Here is a 15,285-nt window from a genome sequence, read left to right as displayed (position 1 = left end):
CAGGACGCTGATTGGTCCGCACCACGGTGGTTCGGCCACAAACGCATAATTTGAAGCCTGGCTAGATTGATTCTTGCGTGATCGTGATCTCGCGAATCCAGCTGCCTCGCAAGGTAATCTACTCACCCCCATGCCAGCAGAAAATCAGACAAAGTTTGTTAGTCCATACAACAGTCCTGGAGATCCCCGGAAGAAGTACATTGCAGCTTTCTCCAAAACAACTGAAGTTGCTGGAGACCGGTCTTCAGAGTTAAAAAAAAATAACAGAAATGAACCATAAAGTAACCCCGGCCTCGATAGGTAAGACTAGCTCGAATTACCAGAAACAAGACTTCCGGTTTGGCTGTTAGCCTTCAAAATAAAAGCGTGAGATTTTAAAACAGGTAGAAATACTGTTTTAAACTAATTACTTTGTATTTAATCATCAAATTCAATAAGTGAGCACCCTACTTTAGTCTTTGTTCTGCATGTATTCTGCAGTGTAATACATGCAGCGTTAAAGTTAAAAATGGTACATTGTATGGCCTTTTTTATTATTATTATGACAGCAATTATAATCCATATAACAATAAACCATAATAAAATATATATATATATATATCTTGTAAGATTGTAAGACTCTTTCTAAGATTAGGACTTAGGTTAAGGGTTTATATTCAACTTTTAGGTGATGGCTGTCAGTTCTTTTCAGCTTGTCCAGATTGAGCGGTAACACTGTGCTTCTCTTTCCTTTTTACAGACTCAGAAAGAGGAGGTGTCACCACGGGACCCTGCCCAGCTGAAGGAGGCAGAGCTAAGAGACCACACAGACAAAGGGGTAGTGAACCTAGGTAAAACAGGATGTTTATCTGATTATCAAAAAAGAATATATTGGATAATTGCAATATTTTGGTCTTGGATGAAAGTAAAACCATGCAGCTCAAGAAGCATTTTAATTTTCAAGAGGAAACTATCTGACAAAAGTTTCTATGTTGATTAAGAGGCAATGCCAAAGTTGTGGTGTCTACTATTTAGGCTAATAATTACGGCTGATCTGGCTACTGACAGTGTATGAAATACTAGTTACAATTTGTGACAAAGAGTCAACATTAGATGCATTAGAGGAAGCTTGTAGTAGGGCAGGAAGGGGCAAGGTGTGCCAAAGCAGTTTCTCAAGCTAATAAAGGGCAGTAGATGAACTGGATTATATGATTATATTCATTATTGGGGCAACCTATGATGGGCTGCACTAGAGCCTCCTGTTGATCCTTCTGGAGGTGCCATGAGTCTAATTCAACCAATCCTCTGTGATGGGAGGACCCCGCTTGATAACCCCAGTGACATACCTGCTCTCTCCCATCACCATGTTTACACCAACCATAGTTGTGGGAAAGCATTTCTTATATTTTTAATGGATTTTTGTTCTCGTGTTATGCTTTTCATCATTCTAAATGCAGAGATATAGGATCTTATCTTCCATATATCTTAACCTAATATGCCCAGTTCTCCATGCTGTATTGTATGTAATGCATTCCCAGCAATGAGGTGACTGGTATCTGTGCCTCCTCCCAGGATTTGACATGTCAGATGACAGAGACGATGGAACGTTGTCTGACAAGAAATGTAAGTCGAAAAATCTCAATAAGCTACAAATCTGAAGTTGTTGATTTTTACGTTGGTGCAGGGTCAACCAGGAGTCTAAATAGAAGAAATACAGTCTCACGCTGGAAGCCAGGCTCATTAATATCTATTTGTACCATTTTAGTATGGGGACGCAAAAGTTCCCAAACCGTAGTTTGACAAATGCTGCAGTGTTCTATAACATCCACTGTAGCGTTCCAGAGGTCTAGATACAGAGAGTGGCCTGGGTTGCACTGTTTTATAATCCAGAATCCACAGTACCTGTCCCAACATCGTTTCAACATCATTTCTTTTTTTCTTATTTTAATGTAAAGTTTCAATGGTCATTTATGTACTGAGTGAATGTCATGACAATTTGGTCCATAAAACCTGTTGACACTCCTTTATCAAACATACATGGGTGTCGATGAGAAAATAAGCATTCTTCTCTTCATCCCTGACATACGAGGCTGGAGGCGTCTTCCTAGACCACAGTATTCTACTGCACACACCGTTACCTCCATATCTAGCATGTCTTTAGAGCAACAATACAAACATTGTAGCAAAAAAAGATATTTCTCCTCCAGGCTTTATCAGGTCCTGTCTGGTCCAACAGGAATGCAGCAGATCTGAGGCTCAGGCTTCCTTAACATTGTGTCTCTTGTGATCACCTCCTCCTGTAATATATTCATAGTATACAGCTTGTCCTGCTTGCAGTTATTATACAAACTGCCTGCCACCCGTTTCTGTAGTTGTGTGGCTTGGAGACACATAGCATTTACACTTTCTTGCTGATGTACGCAAACGTGTCTGGGGGAGTGTATCTTCAGTGAGTCTTGGGCACATTTACATCTGGATTTATGTGTTTTTGCTCTATGTGAACACAATCCAGTCACTGAGGACACAGGTTTAAGCTGGTGGAAAACATTTTAATATTGGTACGGATCAGTAAAATCCTTCTCCTCCTTTAAAGGTTCTGCAAAGGCTGAGGACCAGCTGGTCAGTCAGGAGAGCGCCAGAGAAGGTGCAGTCAACTGGAGAACCTACAAGTACTATTGCCAGGCAGCTGGAGGTCTGACACAACACATACATACACACACACACACACGCATGGACATATGCCTATGCAGCAATATGCAAGTGAACACACACAATGCACACAATCATAGACAGGTTGTTGAGGTTTTGGTGTGACTCTGTTCCTGCAGGCTATATCGTTACCTTCCTCACCATCATGGTCATCATCCTGCTGGTTGGAACCACGGCCTTTAGCAACTGGTGGCTCAGCTACTGGCTGGAGCAGGGCAACGGGGTGAGGACCACAACACACACATGATGTCCCACCAGCCCTCAGGTGTTCTCAATCAGTCTGTGCAGAGGGGATAGCACAGAACTTCCCACAGTTGGAGCTATTTTAGATCATTCTAAACCAAGTTAGAAGACCCAAGGCAACCTGCTTAGGCTTATAAATGATTTCAGTTTCAGTGGTGGTGAGTCTTGAAGTGTATGACAGCCACATTGAACACCCTCCCCCCAAAAAAAGCATCAACAAACTCACTCTCTACCTCTGTCTCTGTCCCTCTCTCTCTCTGTCTTGCACACACACTCAGACAGCTCCCCTTGAATGTCTCTCCACAGTTATTTCAAGCCTAACTGCCAACAAATAGGAGGATACTACGGAGCGCTGTAAGTTGTGGGAGCAAGATGTACGATTTTAGAGTGACACTGCGTTTTTTTCTTGGAGGTGGCTACATACTCGTGTCTTTATGCTGTGACCGTGAGATATAAACGTTCTTGCTACTCCTACAGCAAAATAGTAATTTTGTACACAGTCTAACCACACCCATCTTTACCTTTTATTATCTCAATATTTGCAAACATCTATACACTTAAACCTGGTCTCCACTGAGATCCTCAGATTGCTCTGTTCTGCCCCAGACATCCAGTGTGGACCAGGGCAACATCTCGGAGAACCCACACCTGCACTTCTACCAAATGATTTATGGCCTGACAGTGGTTGCCATGGTGGCACTTGGCATCATCAAAGGCTACTCCTTCACTAAGGTCACCCTGCATGCCTCCTCCAAGCACCACGACACCATGTTCAAGAAGGTAGGATGGCTGAACCCCAGCCATTTAGATAATTCAAATATGCTCATTAAGAATTTGACTTATAGATGAAAGAAAGCCTTGTCAACCCATCATAACTAGATTAAATTCATGCCTGGTTCCCCCCCATGTTTCATCCCCCAAAATCAAAACAGTCCCTTGAAAAATCACTTATCAAGTTAAAATTACCATCTTAGTATGTGTTTGGTGTTTAGAAAACAGCACTGCTCAGTAGTTTTTAGACTGGGCAGAAGCCACAGTGACAGCTGCCAATGACCGCCTGACAGAGCAGATTACTTTATGTCCCTTTCTCAGATCATAGCAAGTCCCATGAGTTTCTTTGACACTACACCGACAGGCCGCATCGTCAACCGCTTCTCCAAAGATCAGGATGAGGTGGATTCCGTGCTTCCCCCCAACATGGACGCTTTCTTACAGTTCTGTCTGCTTTCCACCTACACCATCATCACCATCTCAGCCATCTTCCCCCCCTTGCTGGTAGCTGTGGCTGTTATGGGAGCTGTGTTCACTCTCATTCTCTTGTGAGTTAACACCAGCAAACTAAAACTACGTTCTACAGGGACCATAAAAAGGAATTCATTCTGCGGTGAAGTTGTCCATAATGACCTATGATGATCCTGGATGACCTATGACTTATGATCAGCCAATGGTGGTAAATTATAATTGGTTGGTAAGTTAGTCAACACTTTGGCACTTTGGCGGACAACCAACCATAATTTGGAGGTCCTTTTCCATTTTAAAATCCTAGTTGACAGGCAAGTGAGAGTAGGTAGTTAATTCTGACTTAGCCACTGTGGTCTGTTAAAAAGCTAGTTTCTTACTAGGGTTATAATTTTAAGTTGACTAAGTTTAAGTCAAATGTCTTTTTATGCTCTTCTATTGACAGTGTCCTATTAGCATGAAATTCCTTCCAAACTTGTCTGCATAACATAGCTGGCGGTTGTGTGAGCCACCAGCACCCTACACTATTTTACTACCCATCTCTGCCAATATGATTTTTGGAAAGAGGGGATGGTTGGTTACCTGCCATAGTGACAAGTACAGAATGTCAATCAACCAATATAGATAATATCTATAAGCATAGTAGTTCCCCATCTTATTGTGCAATGTGAGTTTTTGTATAGCCAGATACTGTAATTCAATTTAAAAGGATTTAAGAACACAAAAGCTGGGCTGGAGTTTAAAGATAGATTCTTACCGTCCATAAATAGAGTATTAAGCATGTTTAGAACCCTGAGTGTCCCTAAACAGAAAGTATTTTAGGTATCCTGGATATCATCTATGGTTTCCCTGCAGTGTGTTCCAGAGGAGCATCCGTCAGATGAAGAGGATGGAGAACATCAGTCGCTCTCCCTGCATCTCCCTCACCACCTGCACCCTACAGGGCCTCAGCACCATCCATGCCTACAACAAGAGAGACAGCTACGTAGAACTGTAAGATATCAGGATACCTTTATTTTTGTTAAAACCGTTAGTAATTGCAAATATTGACTGTTACACATGACGATTTGTTTAGTAGTTTATTGGTTGCCTTAGGTCCTTCCTTTGCTGTAAAACAAAAGGCATGACATGAAATGAACATGATTTCCTTGATGCCATGATGGTATTCCCACTCTGGAACGCAGTAGTTCAGAGATAAGAGAAGAAGAAAAAAAGTCTTCCAAAATAAAATGGTCAGTGCGCATCATTATGCATGAAAAACATGGTGACTGGGCTTTCAATATCTCCAGAAACGTGAATTCAGCTTAAAAAGGGACTTGATTTGGAGGCATATTTGGGGTGCTGTGTATTCATGCCTTGCGACAAGAACATCAGTTTACCATTGGAAGAAGCCAGTCTGGACTCTCCATTACGAAACTGTCAGTACGCCATGGTGGGGAATGCACAGGGATGAGAAGAGCTGATTTGATTGGCCATGATTGATGCCAACCCCAATGACACCTTCTGATAATGTATTTGTCCTAATCCAACCCCTTTCACAACTGTGCCAGTGCCTCTGGTCATGCAATTACCAAAATCTGTTGGACAAGTGAGGTTGGCTTGCGCCGTGCCATGAGCTTGTGGCACTGCTTGGGTCTGCACCTTGATTCACAGAAATAGGGCCCTTAGTGTTTGCAGCACTGAATGGGTGGGGTTTACCACAACAGGACCATTCTCATAGTGTCCCCATTTGACCTTGGTCTGCTAGTTCCTGTTGCAAATACTATTTGGTTGTGGTCTGCATAGATCCTGCATAGATCCTGCAGCTCCAGCTGTCGAGAGTCTAGCTAGTCAGGGTGAGGTGGTGTATTAACAGACTGTCCTTTGTCATGTTGTAGGTTCAAATCCCTGAATGACATCAACTCCAATCACTACTTACTGTTTCACTGTGGGACGCGTTGGCTGTCTTTCTGGCTGGACTTCATGTCTGCAACCATGACTCTGTTGGTGGCGCTGTTTGTAGTGCTCAGCTCTAATGATGTCATCAGTCCAGCCATGAAAGGCCTGGCCCTGTCCTACACCATACAGGTAAACCCCTTCACTGGAGTACAGACAGAATTTACATGTCTGGTTTATTTTTACGAGGACATATTGCAAACCTCTGCAACATGTGTGTTTATATGTGTGTATGTGTGTGTGTGTGTGTGTGCGCGTTTGTGCGTGCTGACCAGCTAACAGGCATGTTGCAGTATGTAGTGAGGCAGTCGACGGAGGTGGAGGCAAGGTTCAACTCGGTGGAGCGGCTGCAGGAATATATCACGGTCAGACTCCAGACTTCCTCTCTTGCTCAGACAGATGATGACTACTTACACACAGGTTGTCTGGACACTAGCATCCACTAGCATCCATCAGTTTTCTTGCCACTCATCCGGGTCAGGGTTGCATTGGCAACAGGGCAAGCAGAGCAGCCCAGACGTCCTTTTCCCCCGCAACGTCTTTCACCTCCTCCTGGAGGATGCCAAAGTTCTCCCAGGACAGCTGGGAGATGTATTAATTCCAACATGTCTGGGGTCTCTTCCCAGTTGGCCATGCCCGGTATAACTCCAAAGAGAGGCACCTGGGGCGCATCCTTACCAGGTGTCTGTGAACCATCTCAACTGGCTCCTCTCAATGTGGAGGAGCAGCGGCTGAGGTCCTCCTGGATTGCTGAGCTCCTCACCATGTCACAGAGAGTGAGCCTAGCCACCTGCCAAGAAACCTAATTTCAGCCGCTTGTGTCCACAATATTATTCCTTTGGCCACTGCGCAGAGCTCATGACCACAGGTGAGAGTTGGAATGAATTGATAAATCGTGAGCTGCACTTTGTGGCTCAGCTTTCTCTTTACCATGATTGACGCCAGCCCCTACCACACCTACTGATAATTAATTCCAACCTCTTTTACAATTGTGCTGCAGGTGCGCCAGTGCTGTAAATGTGCTATATAAATAAACTTGCCTTACCTTTGGTCACACCCAAGTGTGCTAGCACCATTACCTTGATTCATGAAAATAGGGCCCAAGGTCTGACAAATACGGAATACCCTGTAGGGCAGAATACTTATTCCCTCTGTATGTTTTTAAATGTTATCTATGTATGTACAGTATGTATCTATCTATCTATCTATCTATCTATCTATCTATCTATCTATCTATCTATCTATCCATTCATTCCAGATTATGTAGTTCACAACAGAGACCACGCCACTATGAGATGTATTTAGATGGTTTATTGAGGGAAAGAGGGGTCGAGAATGGAGGGATGAATCAGGGGTTGAGATGAAGGGATGAATCGAGGGGGGCGAATGAGTTGGGGTTGATTGTTAGCTCGAGGAACCAGGGAATTGAGACTCAGGGTGGGGGCACTGTCTCGCTGATGGGGAGTCTTCTTGGCTCCATCATTTCCCCCTGTGGTTCCTGTACTGAGAGAGAAGAACAAGGGGTTAGGGGGGAGGGATGAGAGAACTGAGACATACGAGAGAGAGAAAAGGTCATGTTTAGGCGTGTTTAAATAGGGTGGAGTAGGAAATTGAATGTGTGCTTGAGGCATGGTCTTGTGCCCAAACTTTAGTTATAATAACAATAATAATAACTTCATTTCACTAACGAAGACCACACCACTATGAGATTTATTTAGATGGTTTATTGAGGGACAGAGGGGTCGAGAATGGAGGGATGAAACAAGGGTCGAGGGTGCAGGGATGAATCAGGGGTCGAGATGAAGGGATGAATTGAGGGGGTCGAATGAGTTGGGGTCGATGGTTAGCTCGAGGAACCAGGGAATTGAGACTCAGGGTGGGGGCACTGTCTCGCTGATGAAGTCTTCTTGGCTCCATCATATACCCCAAAGAGAGCTTCATACGCAGAGATGAGCATGGGCTTTTCGAACGTCACTGAGATTGCTGCAAATGTAGCTGTGGTAGGCTTGAGATGACCAACGGCCGAGAATTTTGATCGTATGGTCAAGAATTCCTTGCCTAGAAGCAGTGGAAGCAGCTCCGATACGAAATGAGTGGCCGGAGTGTACTTCAGGGGATATTCCTGATTTTGATAGGACTCGGCGGAGATGTTGGTGGAACCAGAAGCGTGTTGGATCCCTCCGGGAAGAGGGTCTCGGGGTGAAGCGTGGCGAGCTAGTCTGGAATTTATGTAGTTGTATAAAGGTTCGAATGGACTTAAGTATGAATCTAGGCGAAACAGCATGATGGGATGTGACACCAAGTTGGCCGGTCTTGCTAAATTTGAGGTTGAAGACAAGGGAGTCGGGAGCGTGGACAGAGAGGTCAGAAAGACTTGCATGGCGAGACGGATCGTAGATGGAGGTGGTGGAGGTGAAGTCTGAACAGCACAGAAACCCAAAGAAGGCCAAGGGTTTGGATGCAACGTGTGAGGAGGTCTGAAGTGAGGGGTAACCGTTTCGATGGGAGTTGCGGCTCAGCCTTTCGAAGACCTTTTTTTAGCATGCTGATGTGGGAGTGAGAGACAGAAGGGCATGGGGCACCGGTGAGTAATTTGACGAAGAAGTTGATGCTACTGATGTAGACGTGGATGGTTGAAGTTCTGCCATGGAGGGTTGAATGGGCGTAGGTGATGAAATTAGTTAAGGTTAAAACATCTAAGGAAGGAAACAGCAGATTGTGGCATGTGTGAAAGGCCTTGAAGCAGTTCCATCCTGTAAGTGTGAATCCATCCTGTAATATGATGACAGTGTTCGGGGAGCAAGGCTATTGAGGATGGCTTCTTGGGATGCTGAGGCCAGGTGTTGGAGCTGTGGGGTTAGTTGAAGGTGGTGTCTGAAAACGGTGGAACTGGAGTGGGATTTCTGGAATGAGAAGCGAGACAGGGAGTCAGCGATGGTATTCTTGTAAGCGGGAATGTGATTGGCGTGGATGATGAATTGGTGCTGAGCTGAGACCAGAGTAAGCCTGAGCATAAACTGCATGATGTCCAGTGAGTGAGACCGCCCTTTATTAATTATGTCGACGACTGCTGTGTTGTCTGTATGCATTAGAATGGCCTTCTTGGACCACTCGTGCCCCCAAAGGAGTGCTGCTACCGCAGGAGGAAGGAGAGAGGGAAGAAAATTCAGACGGCCATTCGGACGAGAACAACCTTCCTCCGTAATAGCCGCCGAATCCGATAGAGGGAGCTGCATCGGTGTACAGCTGGATGTCCTCGGGCTGGGTGATGTGGTCTTCGTAAAAGAAGGTTATGCCATTCCAGGAGGAGAGGAAGTGTTGCCATAGCCTTAGTTCCATCTTGCATGCATCGTCTAGGACGATGTGGGCATGCAGAGAAGGTACGGCAGCGGCTATGGACAGGAGATGAGAGAGAAAAGATCGACCTGAAGGGATTATGCGTATGGCATAATTGAGATGGCCCAGCAGAGCGAGTAGCTGGCATTTGATGCATGTGTGAGTAAGGAGGTAGTTCAAAAGAAACAGGGAGTCAAGTGTGATGCCTGTTTTCTCTGAGGAGAGAGGGACACCGAGTTCGGAGAAAGCAGATGTCAGAGTCGTGAGACCATATGATGGGGGTGTGGATGGTGGTGTACTGATGAGGAAGTCGTCTAGCAGGTGGACGACATATGGGAGTTTATGGTTGTTGGTGATGATCCAGCAGAGTGCTTCGGAGAGGGAATCAAATATTTTGGGGCTGCTCTTGCACCCAAAGGTAAGACGGACGGAGAAATAATAAGCACCCTTCCAGAGGATGCCGAAAAAACGCCAGTAGTCGGGGTGTGTAGGGAGGACTTTGAAGGCACTGGTGATGTCTGCTTTGGCTAACCAAGCACCTTGGCCTACAAGACGGATGAGTGAAATGGCGTGATTAACGGTTGCGTACTGCATGGAAAAATCTGGACCTGCCATGTTAGGTGGCGTGATGACGTCATCGGGGTTAGTCCCGACGGCAGCGACGTTGGTTTGAGTACCCGAAAGCACGGGAGTGTTTGTTGATGTTGTCGCTGGAGGAGGATTAGTGCGGAGAGAATTTGTGTAAAGCTGAAAAAGTTTTGCTTTGTTGTCGTTGCAGTGGAAGGAGATTTTCTTTTCTTTAAGGACATGCTGCAAGCGGGCGACTGTCCAGTCAGATATGTCGGTGGCACAACGATGTTTGGGGTGAATCCGGAGTTGTTTGTTGGCCTCGCCTGGGAATAGATCGCCTTGATCTTGAACGGTTGTAGAGATGATGAGTGGAAGAGGGGAAGTCTCCCCTCGAACGACGATGGCGACTTCTACCTCTGTAGGAACGCGGAGGTGAGGGGGGAATCTCGTTGGAACTGCTGGATGAAGAGTAATGGACGATTGGCTGTTGAGGAACCTGGATCACCGAGCGTAACCGGGATGGCTGAGAACTTTGAACCGGTGCTTGAGGCTGATCAACGGACAGGGGAGACTCCGAGACCGCAGATCTTGGTGGATCTTGGTCAAACAGGTCACTGTCCAAGATGAAAAGCTGGAGCTCGTGATCCATGACGAGATCAGGTAAGGGATCGATTAAGTATAAGTTTTTATCAAAGCTGGGTCTGTCTGAGAACGTACGCAAAATGAGAGAACTGAGATATACGAGAGAGAGAAAAGGTCATGGTTAGGCACATTTAAATAGGGTGGAGCAGGAAATTGAATGTGTGCTTGAGGCGTGGTCTCGTTCCCGAACTTTCGTTATAACAATAATAATAATAATAATAATAATAATAACTTCATTTACTATTTGTTATATGCAGACCTGTGTGTCTGAGGCCCCCAGGCAAATGAAGGGGGGGCAGATCCCAGAAGACTGGCCCCAGGAAGGAGCCATCACCTTCCTGGACTATAAGATGAGGTACAGGGAGAATACACCCATTGTCCTCAACGGGCTCAAGCTGCACATCAGAGCTGGGGAGAAGCTTGGCATCGTGGGAAGGACAGGCTCTGGTAAGGACCTGGGTCCAAAGGCAGTTACCCTTAACTCTTGGTGTTTGTTTAATCCTTGTTTGTTTTAGCCTTGGTAGATCCTGCATTTTGTCTGGCCCAATCCTACCCCATGGACATGGACAACTTTGATACTCTCTGGAAAGATGCTTTCAGAAAGATGTATATGTATATGTATAGGTATATGTATATGTATATATATGTATATATATATATATATATATATATGTACATAAGCCTAATAGTTGACAATAGTGCAAAGATGCTGGAATAAATATGGAGTAGTTGGTGTAACAGGTTACATTACATACATGCGTTATTATACATTATACACACATTATATACACAATCAGATATTGTACAGATGATGATGATGGGGGAGGAGGAGCAGGAGGAAATCCTTGGTCTGGGCCTTTCACTCTAGAACAGGTTGTGTCCAGGGTGTGATGGGTCTGCAGTGATCTTTCCTGCCCGTTTCCTGACTCTGGAGATGGTGAAGTCCTGAATGGAGGGCAGGTTGGCACCAATGATTTTTTCTGCAGTCCTGACTGTCCTTTGTAGTCTTACTGTCCTGTTTGGTGGCCAATCCAAACCAGACAGTGATGGATGTGCAGAGAACAGACTGGATTATTGCAGAGTAGAACTGGATCAGCAGCTCCTGAGGCAGGTTGAACTTCCTGAGCTGGCGAAGGAAGTACATCCTCTGCTGGGCCTTTTTGATGAGTGTGTCTATGTTGGACGCCCACTTTAGGTCCTGGGAGATTGTGGATCCCAGAAACCAGTGAATCAGTGAAAATCAGTGAAAATAAACATATGAATGGTTGAATTTTAGATTCGTTAGGATTTCCAATCAAAGCAGGGTGTTCTCTTGTTCTTCAAAGTCCTGCTCTGTCCTGTGTGTCTGTAGGGAAGTCCTCTCTGGGCGTGGCTCTGTTCAGGCTGGTGGAGCCGGCTGCTGGGACCATCTTGATAGACGGAGCAGACATCACAGCCATCGGCTTGCAGGACTTGCGCAGTAAATTGTCCATCATTCCCCAGGACCCCATGTTATTCATTGGCACTATCAGGTAACCTCGGAGCCACGCCTCTCTCCACACTTTCACTCTCTCTCTCTGGATTTCACACTGCATTCATGTCACATGGGAAAGATTGTAGGTACGGGCTTCCTACATGAAAATACCATTAATGGCAGCTTTCAGGTGTTAAATGCTACTAGAAAATACCATTCGCCTCACCCTTCAGGGGGGGAATTACTACTTGGGGACTCATGGTTTGGTGATGGACCCCGATTTCTCCAACATTGCAGAATGTCTTCAAGGAAATATCTGCAGTCAATGTAGGGAATGTCAAATAGAACAAAGTGAACAATTTCCATCACATAAGTTATTTTGTAATCATAGCCCTAAATGCCATGGCAGGACACAACTACTTGTTAGATTTTTCATTTCTTGTTACATTGCAATGGCAAAGCATTTAAATCACTCACAAAGTGCATCATGTGTTAAGTGTGAAAAAGCTAATCAGGGGCAAAGAAAGTACAGAAAACTTCAGTCATGGTGTTTGACAGCTTCAGATGTGGAATTGTACTTACACTGTGGTCTTGTGGTTGCTGCTACAAGGCCATTCAGCTTGTGTCAATTGTTACATCAGCTATCAGGCATATGGAGACATGCAGGAGCCATGTGTTGTCATTTTATCATGTACATAATTGACCGCTATATAGATCACAGGCCTCGCTTTTCGTTGACACACAGACACACACAGTTCACACTGCTCCCTCAGGTGGGCTCAGTCCTTGGTTACCAACTGTGTTCCGGTGTATGTGTTTGCCTACAGGTACAACCTGGACCCCTTTAACAACTACAGTGACGAGGAAATTTGGGCGTCGCTGGAGAAGACCTACATGAAGGACTCAGTACGTTACCCAGTACAGCTTGGAACTCAGTAGATTTATAGACCGTTTCAGTGTGTGGTTGCTAAGGTAATGACAGCCTTTGTCCTAGCTAACACAGAGCTGATAATAAGCTGACAGAACGTCCGAAATATTAGGAAACAACCATCACACATAGTTATATTGATTACACACATCCATACTCAACTTTTAACAACAAGCTTCGCCCTGACACCCACCTAGTTTTTTCCTCATTTTTTTGTTTGTTTTCCATCCCTTTAATGTTAATTCTGACTGTTATATTTTTAAATCAGTTTTGCCATACCGCATAGAAAACAACTCCGGACACTTCTAATTCAGTTGTTAAAGGTTATCCATCACTGTAAATGAGGAGCCTATAATTGTGTTTGCAAAGTTGCATCAGAACGCTAATATCTGTTATAAATCAGTTAAAAATCAGTTAAAAACACATTGCTATGTATACTAAAACACATTACCTACCTATTTAAAACTTCAAAATAATGTATTTGACATTTATTTAATACACGATCACTTGAGACTTGAGTCGGACTCAAGTCTCAAATGATCATGTCAGAGTCCAAGTCCTTGTCATTGCCATCCAAGTCCAAGTCCAGGAATCTCTGGCCTATAGATTCATAACTTCTGTAAACCAACTCTCAATCTTCATCAGTTACGTCCATTACAAATCAACAGCACAAAAAACTATTGCTGTCTGTTTAACTTCACTCACTTTCTGTGTAAACAAAGTAAGTTACACTGAAAGTCTCACAGGAAGAGATATTCATATTTAAAGTGCATTCTTAGAAATGCAAAAAAAAGAAAAGAAAAAAAAATGCATTCTTTTTGTTGAATTATGCATGTGCACCAGACAGAGCTATCTACTGGAGACACAGAGATGATTTTGGTACCAATGCAAGTAGTCCTTTAACTTTACCATTTAAAAAATGGTAAAGTGCTTGTTTATCTTTTTAAACTAGAATTCATTAATATAGGTCCTGAAAACATACTTTGACCGTTCCTCATTGTCTTTGTTATTATTTTAATTGTGTAATATACATAACATATAAACAATAATACACATATCCTGAATCATGGTAGTATCTGAAAATATCATGATATATATTTTGTCCATATCACCCACCGCTAAGTAGGAGTAGTAGAAGTGGTGTAGTAGTGGTAGTAGCGGTTGTCATAGTGATGGTGGAATTGTTGGTAATCCTTACCTTAACCCTTGTAGTAACAGTAGTAGTATTAGTAACAGTAGTGTTAGTTGTGAGAGTAGTGGAATTGGCATTATTATTAGTAGTAATATTTGTGCCAGCAGTAGTAGTAGCACAATGACATAATTTTGTATAGCACTTTTAAAAAAAAATAGTTTACAGATTTTGAGAATGACAAGATACAAAATATTTGCAGGTTAAAACAATACTAAAAATAATGGGATTATATCACATAAAAAAAGAAAGGTTTTCAGAAGTGATTTAAAGCAGATACTCATTCTGCTACCCTAAACTCCTCAGACAGGTTGTTCCAAAGCCAAAACCTCTAAACCAAGGTTAGACTGCAAAACTGAATTCTTCCTGACGGGGGCAGTACAGGCTAAACAGTCTTGGTCTGCTGTCTGGCAGCTGTTCACACCAGCCAGCGGGGCAAAGATGGGGCATCACATACTATCCCATTCTGTTATTCAAACAACATTTTCCCCTTTGTCCAGAACAGGTCACAGTAAACACAGTTACAAAATAGGTGTCCTATCGTTTCTTCCTCCATTGTACAGAAGCTACAGAGTACATTTACATTACAAACAAATAATACTATTTCCGATTTGTTGTACTAGTAGTAATAGTATTGATAGCATTAGTAATAACAGTAGTTATATATGGAGTCGTAGTAGTAGTAATAGTAGTAGTAGTAGCACTAGTATTAATATAAGTAGTAGTAGTGTTAATAGTCCTGTGTTTCTCCTCAGATCTCCAGGCTGGAAGGGAAGCTACAGGCGGAGGTGATGGAGAACGGAGAGAACTTCTCTGTGGGGGAGAGACAGTTGATGTGTATGGCTAGAGCACTGCTCCGCAACTCCAAGGTCTGTCGCCCCGTCTACATATCTGTCTGTCTCTATGTCTGACTGTCTCTCTTATTCTTCTGTATGACAACCTCATTTCCCCACAGGGATCATTAAAGTTTCATCTGAACCAGTCCGATCCCAGCCTCGTCCCACCCCCACCACCCCACCCCACCCCCACCACCCCACCTCACCCCATCCTAACTCTCCTCCT

At 44.0% G+C, this 15,285-nt stretch overlaps 1 protein-coding gene across 1 annotated transcript in view; it reads left to right on the top strand.

Annotated features, from left to right (window-relative positions):
- abcc12 (ATP-binding cassette, sub-family C (CFTR/MRP), member 12) overlaps positions 1-15,285 on the top strand; it is a 52,983-nt gene that overhangs the window by 36,794 nt on the left and 904 nt on the right. The window contains exons 15-27 of the mRNA XM_071534567.1: positions 740-830; positions 1,552-1,602; positions 2,573-2,671; positions 2,808-2,911; positions 3,538-3,711; positions 4,024-4,250; positions 5,026-5,163; positions 6,048-6,237; positions 6,381-6,470; positions 10,911-11,100; positions 12,005-12,164; positions 12,934-13,012; positions 14,979-15,092. Of these exons, the coding sequence (XP_071390668.1) occupies positions 740-830; positions 1,552-1,602; positions 2,573-2,671; positions 2,808-2,911; positions 3,538-3,711; positions 4,024-4,250; positions 5,026-5,163; positions 6,048-6,237; positions 6,381-6,470; positions 10,911-11,100; positions 12,005-12,164; positions 12,934-13,012; positions 14,979-15,092 (1,707 nt within the window). The remainder of the gene's footprint in view (positions 1-739; positions 831-1,551; positions 1,603-2,572; positions 2,672-2,807; positions 2,912-3,537; positions 3,712-4,023; positions 4,251-5,025; positions 5,164-6,047; positions 6,238-6,380; positions 6,471-10,910; positions 11,101-12,004; positions 12,165-12,933; positions 13,013-14,978; positions 15,093-15,285) is intronic.

The sequence above is a fragment of the Centroberyx affinis genome, unplaced genomic scaffold (assembly GCF_046629955.1).
Source record: "Centroberyx affinis isolate AG114_WGS23_722 - 3 ecotype Tasmania unplaced genomic scaffold, CSIRO-AGI_Caff_v1 ptg002581l_1, whole genome shotgun sequence".
Classification (NCBI taxonomy): domain Eukaryota; kingdom Metazoa; phylum Chordata; class Actinopteri; order Beryciformes; family Berycidae; genus Centroberyx; species Centroberyx affinis.
The sequence above is the reverse complement of the archived record's forward strand: the minus strand, read 5'-3'. Positions and strand labels throughout refer to the sequence as shown.